General features: G+C 46.0%; 1 protein-coding gene across 5 annotated transcripts in view; it reads right to left on the reverse strand.

The window, feature by feature from the left end:
• The window catches only part of Syn3 (synapsin III), a 427,823-nt gene that overhangs the window by 61,032 nt on the left and 351,803 nt on the right, over positions 1–14,988 (reverse strand). For all 5 annotated transcript variants that reach the window (XM_036169415.1, XM_036169416.1, XM_036169418.1 and 2 more), the window contains exon 7: positions 12,500–12,562. In XM_036169415.1, coding sequence (XP_036025308.1) covers positions 12,500–12,562 — 63 coding nt within the window. The remainder of the gene's footprint in view (positions 1–12,499; positions 12,563–14,988) is intronic.

The raw sequence follows: 14,988 nt of genomic DNA on the forward strand, positions 1-14,988 counted from the left end.
AGTAGCTGCAACAGAGAACATATGGTCACTGGAGAGCAAAATGCAAGTTGCTGAGCTTTGACCTAGATCATGGACCAGAAGCATTGACAGCACCTGCTGGCTTCTTAAAAGCCCAGGAAGCACCTCCCAACCCCCACACAGGCTGCTGATCCCCTGGTGATCTCTGCCTACACAGGACAGTTTGGGAAACAGCTCAGATCTAGAGGAGGCAAGCCAACATCTTCCTGAGAGTGCCTGTGGGATAGTCCCTCATCCAGTTAGGGGGTTATTAGGGTCATGCACACGTGAGAAACTAAAGACCCCAGAGTTCAGTGCTGGCCCAAGGTTATAGACTTCATATGTACCTGAGCTGGGACTTCACCTTGGTCTCTGCATCCCTCAGCAAAGTGAAACCCAAACTCCATGTCTATAATGTGAAACTGGAGGCACCAAGCTGGTGGCCCAAGATTAATGACAAGGGGGAGCAGACATAATAAGAGAAAGAGAAGATCAGGTGTCCCCAGGCTTCCCGGTCTCCCAGTCTTAAGTGCCTGGAGCTGAGTCATAGCTGTCCTACCTACTGGCATGGCCTTTGCCTCTAGGTTGCCCATGTCCCTGATTCACTGTGGAATTTCTGTTCCCTGGGCCATCTGATTGCATCCTCTGGTCTCAAGCCATGGTCATGCACATGAGCAACCTGGACATCTTGTTAGGCTGGTGGAGCAGGGCTGGGGGCAGACTTGCATTCTGCATTTCTAAGAGGCTCCAGCCTTGCTGTGCTGGTGGTCCCTCCTATGAGGCACTCTTAATTGACAGGGCTGTGGAGGAGCTTGGGCCTGTATGACTCCAGAGTCAAACACTTGAGCTATCAACCTAACACACCCTAACAGATGCCAACACTGCTGACTCTTGTCTCCTAGGTGTCTGGGAACCCCAGACCCAACCCTTCGACTTCCAGTGGCATCTTTGCATATACACCGCCACGTTCAAGTACATGGCGTGGAAAAGGCCGGTCAGCATTTATCATCTCAGCACTGACCTTCCTAGCATTTCAGGCCTCACCCTGGGAGTGGTGTCGGTGTCGGCGGGATAATTCTTAGGGCTGAGGCCAGAAGTCAGGGAAACAGACACAGGCTCTGCCATTGCTGCCTCAATTGTCCAGAGGCTTAGTGGAGTCTGAGAATGAGAACATGCTTCTCACTCCCCAAACAACAAGCCCGCACTCTATCCTCCTGGCCTTCCTGGACAAACATAACTGCCAGCTTCCCCAAACTTCAGCTCTTTCCAAGAAGCCAGAGATGTGACGGGTTTCCCCCCAGGAAGCTTGCTGGGCAGCTGTCTGTGCTGACGCCAGGAAGGCAGATGGCTGTCTGAGGACACTGCTTCTCCTGTGGACTGACAGTAAGACTGGACTCTTCCTGATAGACAGCAGGCTGTGTTCTGTCTGGGCTGGTAGAACTTTCTGGAAGCTTGCCTCCTTGAGCATGGGCACCAGAACACAAGGAAACAGTGTGGGTATGTCATGTTCAGCCTTGTGAGAGTAACTTCTTAGTCTTATTTTATCTCACCTATAAAATAGGTTTTGATAGCAAAACCCATAAAAAAAAAAAAGGTTTGCTCATTGTATTCTCTTTGTCTCTGTCTGTCTGTCTGTCTCTGTCTCTGTCTCTCTTCCTCTCTCTCTCTCTCTTTCTGGTATTCACATGTATTTATGTGTGTGCAGGCCAGAGGTCAGCCATGGTATTGTACCTCAGGAGCCTTCTACCTTGTCCTCTGAGATAGGGTCATCAGCCTGGAAACAACAGATTCGGCTAGTCAGTGAGCCTCAGTGACCTGCTCTGCCTCCCTGGACTGGGATGACAAGTGCATGCCACCATACCTGGCTTTACAAACCAAAACATAAATTCTCTGCCCTCATGTTGGTAGGGCCAGCATTTGGCCAATCAAGCTGCCTCTCTAGCCTGCATTCTACTCTCTCTAGTGTCTATGACTAGATGGTGGGAAGAGAGTGGGAGTGATCACAAGGAACTCCTCTTTCTGAGGGCCCCGAGAGAAAGGCTTTACACACACAGAGTCAGGATATGCTGGCGGACACTGCCAGGGAAACAGAAAGGAAATCTTATCTGCTCCAAGATGTTTTTGTCTTTCTTTAGATACGCTGCGCTCCCTGGAGGGTGTTGACACCCACAAGAACAGGTGACTTACACTTAGTCCTTCCATAGGAGGCTGTTGGCCGACTTCTGTCCCTGTGACAGATAAGGCCTGCAGGTAGCAGGGTACACACTTTTTGGTACATAGGTTTGATAGTCATCTGCCTTTTCTTCATTCTCTGAGATGAGTCTTACTGATCTCAACCTTCGGCCTGGTGTGGGGTTGGTGGACCAGAAAACGAGGGCCATTGTTCCGTGAAAGGTCAGTGCTTGTCTCAATGGCACTGCATGCTCCTCAGTGGGACTCTGTGCAGTCCTTTAGACATCTACTCTCCCCTGAAGCCTGCTTTTTGTCTTTTACTGGGAAGAACTGATTTCACCAGGGTGTTCCTTATGCCTCTGACCTCATGAATGAATTAATCCATCTATGGAATTGTTAGGACTATGTTGTACCCTGCTCAAAGTTTTTCCATATTGTGTAAAACAGAGTTCTTTCAGTTCTCCCCTGCTTGAGAGATTTCACTGTGCTAAGAGACGCCATGTCCTAGGTGGGACTGAGTTCTTTCCACAGTCTTGGAACAGTCTTCCATCATGCCCCATGTATCAATATTGTATAAATATTATTTACTGTTGAGATAGGGTCTCATTGGGCAGCTCAGGCTAGCCTTGAACTCGTGACCCTACTACTGACCCAGTCTCCTGAGTACTGACTGGGATTATACTTGTCATCACACCTGGCTTTATCCTTCCTTATATATGAGATGGTCTCCACAATTTTTTAAAGGCAGGGACTAGGTCCTATTGGTGGTCTGGCTCCCAGTGTAGAATAGGCACAGGTCTGTGGGTGTACCACAGGAGTACATGTGATTGAGGGTGGGTCAGTGACTACACCCATTGGGTCCTAAGGGGGCTTTGCAAAACACCAAGGTCACTGATATCTCTTTACTAGGCAGCAAGAGGAGGGAGCTGTAGGACCTGCTGAACTTGATCCTGACCCTCTTGTGTGTGTGTGTGTGTGTGTGTGTGTGTGTGTGTACACCTGTGTGTGTCCATGTGCGGAGCCCAGATACCAATGTCAAATGTCTCTCTATACTCCTTTCCTCCTTACTTTTAGACAGGGTCTCTCTGAACCTGGAGCTCATTGTTTTAGCTAGATTGGCCTGGCCAAGGAGGCCCTGGGATCTACCTGCCTCTGTTCCCACAGCATCACAATTATAAACAGGTGCTGCCATATCTGACTTTTCCATGGGTGCTACAGATCTGAACTCAGGTCTTCATGCCACATGGGACACTTCACCCAGTGTCCTGGCTCTTCTCTGCTCCTTAGCCATGATCTTGATAAGATGGCCCCTGGGAATCCATGCAAACCAGGGCTTAGAACTAATTTCCAGGGATGCTTTGAAGCTCAGAGGGTGTATCTGGCACACAGATAGGTGGAAACTGTAAATGTGCTTTCTTTCCTCTTTTGCTCAAGACCAAAATCTGCTCTGAGCTATCTCAGTGAGATCAAAGTCCTGGGAAGGTAAGACATTTTCTCAAGTTCCTGGTGACGGCAAATGGCAGAGGCAAGCTCACAAAACGGGAATACTGGAGTCTGAAGCCATGTCCCTCCACAGCCTTCCTCCCCACTCCACAGTCACATGCTGTTTCCTGCATTTCAGCTCTTCAAGTGATGGGTAAGTAAAATCAAGGCTCATGCACATATGCAGAAACTGCATTTATGTTAATAACTGGCCCACAGGAACAGTGCTGGCTCCAGTGATGTAGGGGCTGGCAGGACAGTCCAGGTTTCTTGAATCTAGGCTGAAGCTCTTTCCCGTGTACCAAGGATGATGCAAGGATGTGGGAAGTGGAAGATAAAATCCACAGGGGAAGATCAAAGCCTAGAATCCTTGCTAGAAAAATGAGCTCCCTCCTGATCTCCATGACTCTGTCTTCAGTATGATGCACACCAGGCTGACAGAGCCATAGAATACTTGTTCTCTTGGCTTTGAGAGTTTAGAAGGGTAGTATTTTAGTATTCAAAGACAGAAGTAAAAGTAAGGGTATATAGGCTGTTCATGTGGTCATGTGTGAAATATATATGTGTATAAATACACAACGGATTACCCTTCTTCATGGAAGCAGGACCCTGACCATTCTTCTCCTGCATGTGGTACCACTCACATATTACAGGCTTCTGCTGACCACAGGACCCTGATGATTCTCCTTTCTGGCAGACCCCCACTGGCAGAAGAATCTTTGATTTGTTAACTGTTCCCCTGGGCCCTAGTCCTCCACTTGATTATTTTTTTCTCCTCCCTCTCCAGCATGGAGTTCGAGGACCATCTCCTTCCACCGACAGAGCACAGTGCTGGGAAAGCTTGCTACGTGAGTCAGCCCGAGGGAAGGGAGCTGAGTCCAGGCTGCTTGGAGCTGATGACGGCAGTGAACTGGGGCAAGTGGCAGTGTGGGAGATGATGTGGCTGCTGCAGGCACTGCACACGGGGACTGACACCTGGTCCTCCAGAACACGTGGAACTAGTACAGGGTGCCTTAGCCATGCCACTCACTGCTTGGGGCTCAGAAGGGCAGCGCTGTGCATGCAGCGGGAAGAGTTAGGACTTCTAGTTCTCTTTAACCTGCTACCATCTTAGTGGCCACACCCTTTACTCCTCTGAGCTCAGCCAGACAGCCTCAGATGGACTCTGACTCTACCATTTATTGCCCATGCCTCAATTTCCCCATCTGTAAATACAAAATCAATCAATCTATCAATCTATCAATCTATCTATCTATCTATCTATCTATCATCTATCTCCCCATCTATCATCTATCAATCTATCAATCTGTCTATCTATATCTATCCATCATCTATCTATCTATCTATCTATCTATCTATCTATCTATCTATCTATCTATCTATCACTTAGAATAGCTCTTGGACAGAATAAAATCAACATTAGTTCCTTTAATCATCATGATTATGATAGTCTCCTCTTACCTATGGTTTTGCTTTCCACAGCTATTTGAAATTTGAAAATATTAAATGGAAAATTTCAGGAATAAATAATTCCTAAGTTTTTGTCCCATGCTACCCTTAGTAGAATGATGACAGTGTGTTCCAGCCTCCTCCCAGCTAGCTGCTCCTGGTATGAACCATCTTCTGTAGCATTTCCATGCAGTATATGCTACCCTCCAGTGAGTCACTCAGTCGTTCTCAGAATTGAGAACTACTGTTTAGACTAGCATTTCTCAACCTGTGGGTCCTGACCCCTGTAGGAGTTGAATGACCTTTCATAGGTGTTACCTAAGACTATTGGAAAACACGGATCTTTACATTATGACTCATCACAGTAGCAAAATTACAGTTATGAAGTAGCATTGAAAATAATTTTAAGGTTGGGGGTCACACAACATGAGGAACTGTGTTAAAGGGTTGCAGCATTAGGAAGGTTGAAAACCACTGGCTTGAGGTCAGGTGACCCATGTTTTAGCGTATAGCAGTCCCAAAATATGCAAGAGATATCAACTTGCATATGCCAAAAGAAAGTTGTAAAAACTGTAGACATAGGGTTGGCACATTTTGTGGTTTCAGGCCTCCACTTGGGGGTGGTAGGACTTACCATCCCTGGACAAAGGAGACTTCTGCATTGCTATAGTTAGCATTACTGTCACAATTACTACGTTCCTGTCTCAGAAGTATGAATGGGGCCGAAGACCTCAACTCTCACTTCTCTGTTTGGGGATATTCTATTGCTATGTGGCCTGGGCAAGGTCCTGCTCCTCTCTGAGCCTCAGGTTTTATCTTCTGTGTAGGGTGCTGGAATTCAAGCTCTGACAGGGAGAATCTGGGGAAGTAAGCCCAGGGCAACTCCCAGGGTGGGGTTAGCTGCTTGTGCTGGAAGCTTTGCCCTTATTTTAGGAGTTTACCTAGAACTGAACTAAATTCCTTCCCTTTTTGTTTGTTATGAGCAGCTGCTTGCTTCAGCTCAGTAAGTGGTTAATCAAAATAATAATTCATATTTGCTATTGGACTTTGAAGCTTTCTTGCAGTGAATGTATACCAGCTCTACCTGCCACCCTCCTAAGCCCAGATTGATGTATTTATTCTGTTGTCATTACAGCCCTAGGTGGGACTTTCTTGTGTCTGTGTAGAGATATGGAAATTGAAGTGCATATAACCAGTGCATGGGAAATCAGGTCAGAACCTGGTGAAATGTGCTACGTGTTTTCCACCACACTACGTTTGGGACTTACACTTGACTCTTCGTTTGTTTGAAACAAGGTCTCACTATAATTCCTAGGTTAGCCTCTAACTCTTGGGCTCAAGCCATCCATTTGCCTCAGACTTCCTAGTGGATACCTTGAACTTGTTTTCTGATGGTGTCATAGTCGATCCTCTCATGGCTGTGGCTAAAGGACTAACATAATTGACACCAGCAAGAAAGGGCTTATTCCTACTCACATCAAGATTCCACCACTTGTGTGTTGTGATGTTGTAAGTTGCCTAGCTTCCCCTACCATAGTTCCTTCTTTTGTAAAGCAAAGATAATGAACATATCAATCTCACATGTTGGGTGTATGAATTAGGAGAAACTTAAAACTCATAGCTCAGTGCCTGGAACAAGTGAGCACTTGGTGGATATTAGAATGAAGGATGCCTGGACCTGCTCTGAGGACCCCAGATCTAGCTGAAGTCAGCAGGAGAAAGATGACTAAACAGTGTCAGCTGTCAGAGACTTAGAGTTCTTGTCACTTGGCTACAAGTTCAGTATGAGTCAAATGAGTGTCAAGTTGCCAAAAACATCAGCAAATGCCAAATATGCATGAGTGAAAATGGGCTCTTCTGCATCACTTGTTGAGAAAAATAAAATATAGCTAAAAATGACAGGATTGATAACACTCACTATTGGCAAGGACACAGACCCTATTTTCTAAAATGTAGCTAAAAATGAAAGGATTGATAACACTAAGTGTTGGCAAGGACAGGAACCTATTGTCTAAAATATGGCTAAAATGTAGCTAAAAATGAAAGGACTGGAAACACTAAGTGTTGGCAAGGACACAGAACCCATTGTCTACTAAGGTGAAGACAAAGGACTTCTTTGGACATGTCTGGTTCTAAATACTTCATGTACAGACTAAATCTCGATTCAAATGAAGATCCTTAGTTGCTGTGATGTGTTGCTTCCAAGGAACAAAATATCGAAAACTTAATAGTGTTAAGACTGTGTAAAAGTCTCATGTCTGTGAATACTCATGTTCTTATATAAAATGGCATAGTAGCTGAACTTTCTGTGTACCTATAATATGCAGCACATATACACATTTGTCACACAGTTAGGGAATAATGGCAAGAAAAATAGATATTTTCAGTATAGAGGCAATTTTTTCTTTTGTCTTTTTGGTTTCCCTGTGTAGCCCTGGCTGTCCTGAAACTTGCTCTGTAGACCAGGCTGGCCTCCAGGCAAATTTTCTTATTCATTTCAGGTCTGTGCTTGGTTGATTCCACAGCCATGGATCCACTGATATGGAATTCCCTCTGGACTTTGAAAGATGTTGAACTCTACAATCCCCACAGCATCATCTTGTTAACAGTCTTGTAAAATATTCAACAGAGGAAATAAAATCAATTTTATCCAAATGCAATGATTTTTCTTTCCATCTGATGTTTGGGGCTGTGTGGTTCTTTGTTCTGGGAGGCTATCTTGTACATGGTGGGGTATTTAGTGGCACCCTGGCTTCCTCCTGGCAAGATCCAGAAGGACCCCATATTCCCCCAACTGTAACAACTAACATTGTTTCCAGACATAGCCTAGTGTCCTTTGGGAAGCAGACCCCTGCTACTTCTTCTCCCTGACTTCTGGAAAGCTCATAGCATACCTGCCCCCTAGTTCTCTTTCCTTTTTTTTTTTTTTTTCCAGAGCTGAGGACCGAACCCAGGGCCTTGTGCTTGCCAGGTAAGCGTTCTGCCACTGAGCTAAATCCCCAACCCCTTGTTCTCTTTCTATTGCTGTGATAAACACCACAACCAATAGAAACTTGGGGAGGAGACAGGTTTTTGGATTATATGTCCAAATCACCGTCCATCATAGAGGGGAGTCAGGGCAAGGACCTGGAGGCAGAGACCACAAAGGAATGCTGCTTACTGGCTTTCTCCCTAAGACTTGCTCAGTTTACTTTCTTTTACCACCCAGGACCACCTACCTAGGGGTGGTACTGCCACATGGATCATAATCAAGAAAATGCCCCATGGACTTGTCTACAGGCTCATGGAGGCAATCACTCAGTTAAGGTTCCCTCTTCCTATATGACTTCAGTTTGTGTCAAGCTGACAATAGTAATAATAATAACAACAACAACAACAACAACAATAACAATGAAGCTCCAACCCCCCCCCAAACAAAAAACTAACAAGCAGATCCATGATTTTACCCTGCTTGCCTAAGCACCCCCCAAATGTAGTGTCTCCCTAGATTTTGATTCCTGTACCTCATGGTACCCACTGTTCTTCATTTTAATGCAAAGGAGCCAGCCCATCTCTGTCTTGCCTTTTTCCTGGTGTATTGTGTTCCTGAAGCCTCCAGGCCCACCCAGCCTTGTGTAGCTGTCCCATGCCGCCTTGGCAGCTCGATTTTCCTCTTCTCAGTGGCTCTCTGACTCATCACCGCCACTGACCACTACCTACTTGACTTTTGAAATCAAGCGTCAACTCATTCAGATGTCTTTTCCAGGTGGTTTGGGAAGTGAGGGCTCTGATATCAGGAATGGATTAATCCATCTATTGAACTGTTGTGATCTGCTCAAAATATTTCCATATTGTGTAAAACAGAGCTCTTTCAGCTCTCTCCTGATTGAGAGGTTCCACTGGGTTACAGACGCCACGTCCTAGGTGGGATTGAGTTCTTTCCTTTAAGTTCTACAGTCTTGGAATAGTCTTCCATCATGCCCCATGTATAAATCTTGAATAAATATTATTTACTGTTGAGATGGGGTCTCATTGGGCAGGCCAGGCTAGCCTTGAACTCGTGACCCTACTACTGACCCAGTCTCCTGAGTACTGGGATTATAGTTGTCATCACACCTGACTTTATCATTCCTTATATTTGGGATGGTCTCCACAATTTTTTGATGGCAGGGACTGGGTCTGACCTCCCATGTAGAAAGGCACAGGTCTGTGGGTGTACCACAGGAGTACATGTGCTTGAAAGTGGGTCAATGACTATACCCACTGGGTCCTGAGTGGGCTTTGCAAAACACCAAGTCATTGATACCTCCTCACCAGGTGTCTTCCAGGCATGCTTTCCCTGCTGGTCTCCAGCCGCCCATGTCCCTTCTTGGGAGAAGGTACAAGGACTATAGGAGGTACATGTTGTGTTCTTTACCCTCTCAGCATGAACATGGTGTCATCTGCTCAGTCAGCTTTCCCGGAGTGTTCCTTGTAAGCTTTCTCATTTCAAATCTAAGGAGAAAAGCCCCCTTTCCTCCATATCAGCATTCTTGAAAACCCAAGTTTATTTGTCTATATCACCTCTTGCTTTGGGGATTGACTTCTTGACCTCTGGGACATCCCTCTTGCCTATGCATTACATCCATCTTTGTAGGCACTTCCTTATTTCTTCTTGGGGATTATTTTAAACTTTAGGAATATAATTATGTCCTTGGGAGTCCTCTAACTTTACCAGAGCTGTCCAAGATGGTTCCAGTGGACAGATGGAACAGGGCAACTAGAGAAACAAGGGCCAAGTGACAAGACCTTGGTGACCATTTGGTCATGGAGACAGTAGACATGACTCATACGTCTCTGAGTTGGAGATGGAAGATAACCCAGGGTCTGGGATATGCTAGCCAAGCACTCTACCACTGAGCTACCCTCGTTCTTTGATTTCAGTTTTGAAATAACTGGATAACAGGTTTCTGCTGCAGAGATGGAAGTCACAGGAGAGGAAGAAGATGAAGGGGAGGCGGGGAGATAATGGACATTGTTTGGGATGTTTCCATGGAGACATGGTGACCAAATACAGGAGGTAATTGGAGTTACAGGACTCAGGAGGCTGTTGACATAAGGATGGCACCTGAAGCTGAGGGAGTTAGTGAGGGGCAACAGTGTTACAGCATGGTCAAGGGTGGCACATTTTGTCCTTGACAAAGACTGAAGGCATAATCAGTGAAACTGAGGAAGAAAGCCAGGAGAAAAACTTGAATCAGAGGCCATTAGGGATGCTAGTTTGAGGATGAGAAGAGATGCTCAGAAAGCTTAAGTGATGTAGAGACATCAGTTCAGGACAGACTAATATCCACTGACTTAGCGTGAAGACCACTGGGAACCATGGGGAGGGCGCTTTTAGCCTAAAGGAGGAAGAGGAGGCTAGAGACAGATTGTAGAGGTAGAGGAGGGGGAGGGCAAAGAAGGAACAGGGTTCGAGAGGGGGTCCACTCATCTGTTCACCAGGCCATCCCAGGTCCTGGGATATAGTGATGGGAAAAGAGGCAGACATTCCTTTCTTTATCCTGTGGATGTTCTAATGAGTCTGGACAGAGTATTATGGTTTGAATATTAAATATCCTCCCCAAACTCAAGTGCTGAATGTGTGACCCCCATTGTAGCAATTTAAAAGAGAGGCTTGTGGTGTGTGCGTGGGGGGTGATTGGCTCAGGAGGACTCAGATCTCATCAATGAATTCATTGCTCAATGGGTTTCAAGGGGAGTGGCTTTGTCACCCATCCAATCAACCTTTCTCTCATTCCTTCAGCTGCCATGACATGAACAGCTTTGATTCACCACACCCTCTCTGCTGTAGTGAACTATGCCAGCAGAGTCCCCAAAACAGGGCCAAGTGACCATGAATCAAAAATTCTGAAACAGGCAAAACCAGACAGACAGGCAAACACTTCCTAGAAGCTGATTTTCTTACACATTTTGTCACAGAGTCAGAAGGCTGATTCACATAAAGAGACTCATTTTAGAGGCTGTTAGTCAAATCACCATCTAACAGGTGAGGAAGCCTAAAGAGGCTGGTTTAGAACTTGCCCCACCCTGCCTTGCTTCATCTTGAACCTTTGACCCTCTCCTTATGCCTCCTCAATGGGAAGATCATGGGGCAGTCTGGCAGGTAGAGAAGAATATAGGCATTAAGTGCACAGTTGTACAGCTGTCTGAGCTGGTCAAGGCTCCCCTTTAACCTTATCATTTAGCTGAGGCCCAGAGGTATACTGCTCTAGCTCTCCACTGCCTACAACTCTAAGATTGGATTTTTGCCTTGACTGGGGCTGACCCATCCCTCTTTCCTCTCATTGGAGGTAGGTACAGGAACCCAAGCAATCTCCCATGAGACTTCAGTCAGAGGTCCAAATGGATTGATTGTTTTCTCCAAAGCTAGTTGGCTTTGACACTTGTAACTGAGAGGCTGACCAATACAGCTGCCCTGGATGTGGTCTATGTAAAATACATTGCTTAGTTCAGCAGAAGCCTGCAGACTCCAGGGGCTCCTGCTGTGCGGCCCTGTTTGCACTTTGGTGGTGCTAGCCCAGCAGGGGATGGAGGAACAAATAAGAAAGGAGCTTACAATGCTGAAGAGAAGATAATAGCTACTTGGTACAAAAGAATCACTGTCAACAAAGGTTTTTTCTTCATGTCTCTTAAGCTACAATCATGGAGAACTGGAAGCTATCAATTCAAGGGGATGTTCAGAGCTCAGGCTGAGCGAGAGAGACAGTCCATGCAAGGCAAGCTTAGAGGAGTGAGTTGGGAGCAGAGGGTGGTGGACTGTGGATTCCTTCTGATACTTTCTTCTGGAGACTGTGCCAGTGGGGAGGAGCAGTAGATTGTCTGGGGGAGTCCTGGGGAAATGCATCAGTGGGGGACCAGCAGATAGTCTGGGGAGTCCTGGGGAAATGCATCAGTGGGGACCAGCAGATAGTCTGGGGGAGTCCTGGGGAAATGCATCAGCGGGGGACCAGCAGATAGTCTAGGGAGTCCTGGGGAAATGCATCAGTGGGGGACCAGCAGATAGTCTGAGGGAGTCTTGGGAAATGCATCAGTGGGGGACCAGCAGATAGTCTGGGGGAGTCCTGGGGAAATGCATCAGTGGGGGACCAGTAGATAGTCTGAGGAGTCCTGGGGAAATGCATCAGTGGAGGACCAGCAGATAGTCTGGGGGAGTCTTGGGAAATGCATCAGTGGGGGACCAGCAGATAGTCTGGGGGAGTCCTGGGGAAATGCATCAGTGGGGGACCAGTAGATAGTCTGAGGAGTCCTGGGGAAATGCATCAGTGGGGGACCAGCAGATAGTCTGGGGGAGTCCTGGGGAAATGCATCAGTGGGGACCAGCAGATAGTCTGGGGGGCTGTTGTTGTATTGGCTGTGTTAGTTCAAGCTCTTCACATACCTTTCCCATGCCAGCATGGGCATGTCCCAGCTTGATCACCACGGGGAAGTGCGGGGCTGTGAGCTGAAAGACACAAGAGGAAATCACTCATTAGTAATCTCAGAGCACTGCCACAGGGCTGTCTGTTCTGTAGAAAGATTCACTCACAGAATGTTGTCAGGGATCCCCACAGAAAGCTCTGAAGGTGTTAGCCCTGTGCTATAGTTCCAATACACCCATGCACATCTGAGCTCTCAGAACAGCTTGCCTGGGAGCACCCAATAGTCGGTAGAGACAGAGGTGCTCTAGACAACTGATTCAGAATTCTGGCTTTACCATAGTGCAGCTGCAGGCAAGGCATTACATGGATCCCTGCCCATTTTCTCATCTGCAAAATGGGGAAGATAATACCAGTGGTCACACAAGGGCAGGAATTCTTTTTAAATTACTTTACTAGTTTATGTTCATGGGTACTTTCCTCACATGTATGTATGTGCACCACATGTGTGCCTGGTGTCCACAGAAGCCAGAAGAGGGCCCTGGATGTTGGGAATTGAATCCAGGTCTTCTGGAAGAGCAGTCAGAGCTCTTAACCACTGAGACATCTCTTCAGTCCCATGTCAGGAATTCTAAAACTGAATTGAGAAAATGGCAGCTTCATTGTTCCTAGCACACTTCTGCCTCCAATAATGAGTCTCTTCACCACTCTGAGCCTTCTGTAGGCCACTGTAGGAGTTCATGTCTTCTCTGCTGCTAGCACTGATCAGTTATAACCTACAGGCCGTGTCTCCTGGCAGTGGCTTCGTTGGAGCATCCCACTGTTTTCCAAGCAACTGCCCTTGCCTGCCTGGTGCCCTGTTCCGTTGCCAGGCTCTCAGACACTTCTAATCCTAACACGAGGCTGAGTATAAAATCTGGGCTTCAATCTGTTCTGCCAGCAACATTTTCTCCAGGCGTGTGCACATCTTGCCCTTTGATACAAATAAAGAGATCTGAGAGGAAAGACTGAAAGGAAGCAGGGTTCACACCGACACTTGGACTTGCTTCTTTCATGTCACGCTTAGGTCGTCTGAAGGGTGTTTGCTTGGTTTGTAGGAGTCTATTCTCTTGAGGTCAAAGTTTATCTCTCCTTGTTACATAGCAATGACGTCAGTCTCTTCCTCTCAGATCAGTCTGTCCCTCAACAGGGGTCATCACATCCCCTTCTCTAGGCTGTGCAGATAGTTTGTCACCCTGTTCTGCCTTGTTCCCACAATGCACTTGTCTTCATGTATCAGGGGCCTCTGGGGAGCTCAGCTTTTCCCTCTGGTGTCTACTACACAGTCTTGCCCAATGGCCATCTGTCGACCACAAAACCACCAGATGAACTCAAGTGTAAATTTGGTTGTATTAAGGGACACCTAGGAAATGGATGAAGCACACTTCTGAGTGTGTTTGAGTGTATTTCCACAGGCGACCACATCATGATACTTTGACCTAATGGATGGATCAATCCCTTGGTGGACTCAAAACAGGAAGGCACAGCTGGGAGGTGGTAAAATGTTGGAGGTGGGTCCTTGTTGGGGGAAGTGCTCTTGGGAACTCCGTCCTGCCCTGGCCCCTTCCTATCAGAGTGCCATTCTGCTTCCTCTCTATGATGATGTGAGCTGTTGCCTCACCCCATGATGGACTGACACATATGAAGCAGTGAAGCACAGCAGGCCCTCCTTCCATTGTGTTGTGTATGTCAAGTACTGTCTCACAAAGACGAGAGAAAAACAAAAAGCAAGGTATACATCATCTCATCACGCTCCCACAGTGCCCCCTGAGGCAATCTGGAAAGGTATTCATTATTATTATTATTATTATTATTATTATTATTATTATTATTATTTAAGCATTTTACAGATAAGAAAATTTTGCCAGCTGAGAGCTGAAGACTTAAACTGGATTCTGTAATCCCCAAACTTAGTTTAAATGATTTCTTCTTTATTTCAGTCTAAATATTACCATACTCCTATACTCAAGGTGAACCAATTTATCTTTTTAAATAAAGAAGTAACATTTGATTTTGATACCAAAAGCAATATGCACTCAGTGCAAAAGTTTGGGAACTGTAATAAATTGTTCAGCATAAAAAAGGGCAATAACAGTTGTCCCAGACTTCTCATCTGCTGGTCTGGGGAAAAAAAGCCCTATAGTTGTTTTTTCATTTGCTCTGTTTTTATGAAATTGAGAGCATAGTGCATATCTAATTTTGTTTCCTACTCTTTGCACCTAATAGTAAGCAGCAAGAGTGTTTCTGGTGGTTATTGTTTGTTGGTTTAACAGTTATAAAATATTTCCCATCCAAAAGAGACTTTAAGAGCAGTGCTGGGACATCATGTTGATGAAAGAAAACACTGCCCAAGCCATGATGTAATTCTTTCCTTGATGTAACCCATTCCCTCCTACCCTAGAGGGAACTGGTGTATGGATTCTGTGTTTATTCTTCCCCTGCATTTATTCATAATCTTACTATCATATAATTT

The sequence above is a fragment of the Onychomys torridus genome, chromosome 20 (genome assembly GCF_903995425.1).
Source record: "Onychomys torridus chromosome 20, mOncTor1.1, whole genome shotgun sequence".
Lineage (NCBI taxonomy): Eukaryota > Metazoa > Chordata > Mammalia > Rodentia > Cricetidae > Onychomys > Onychomys torridus.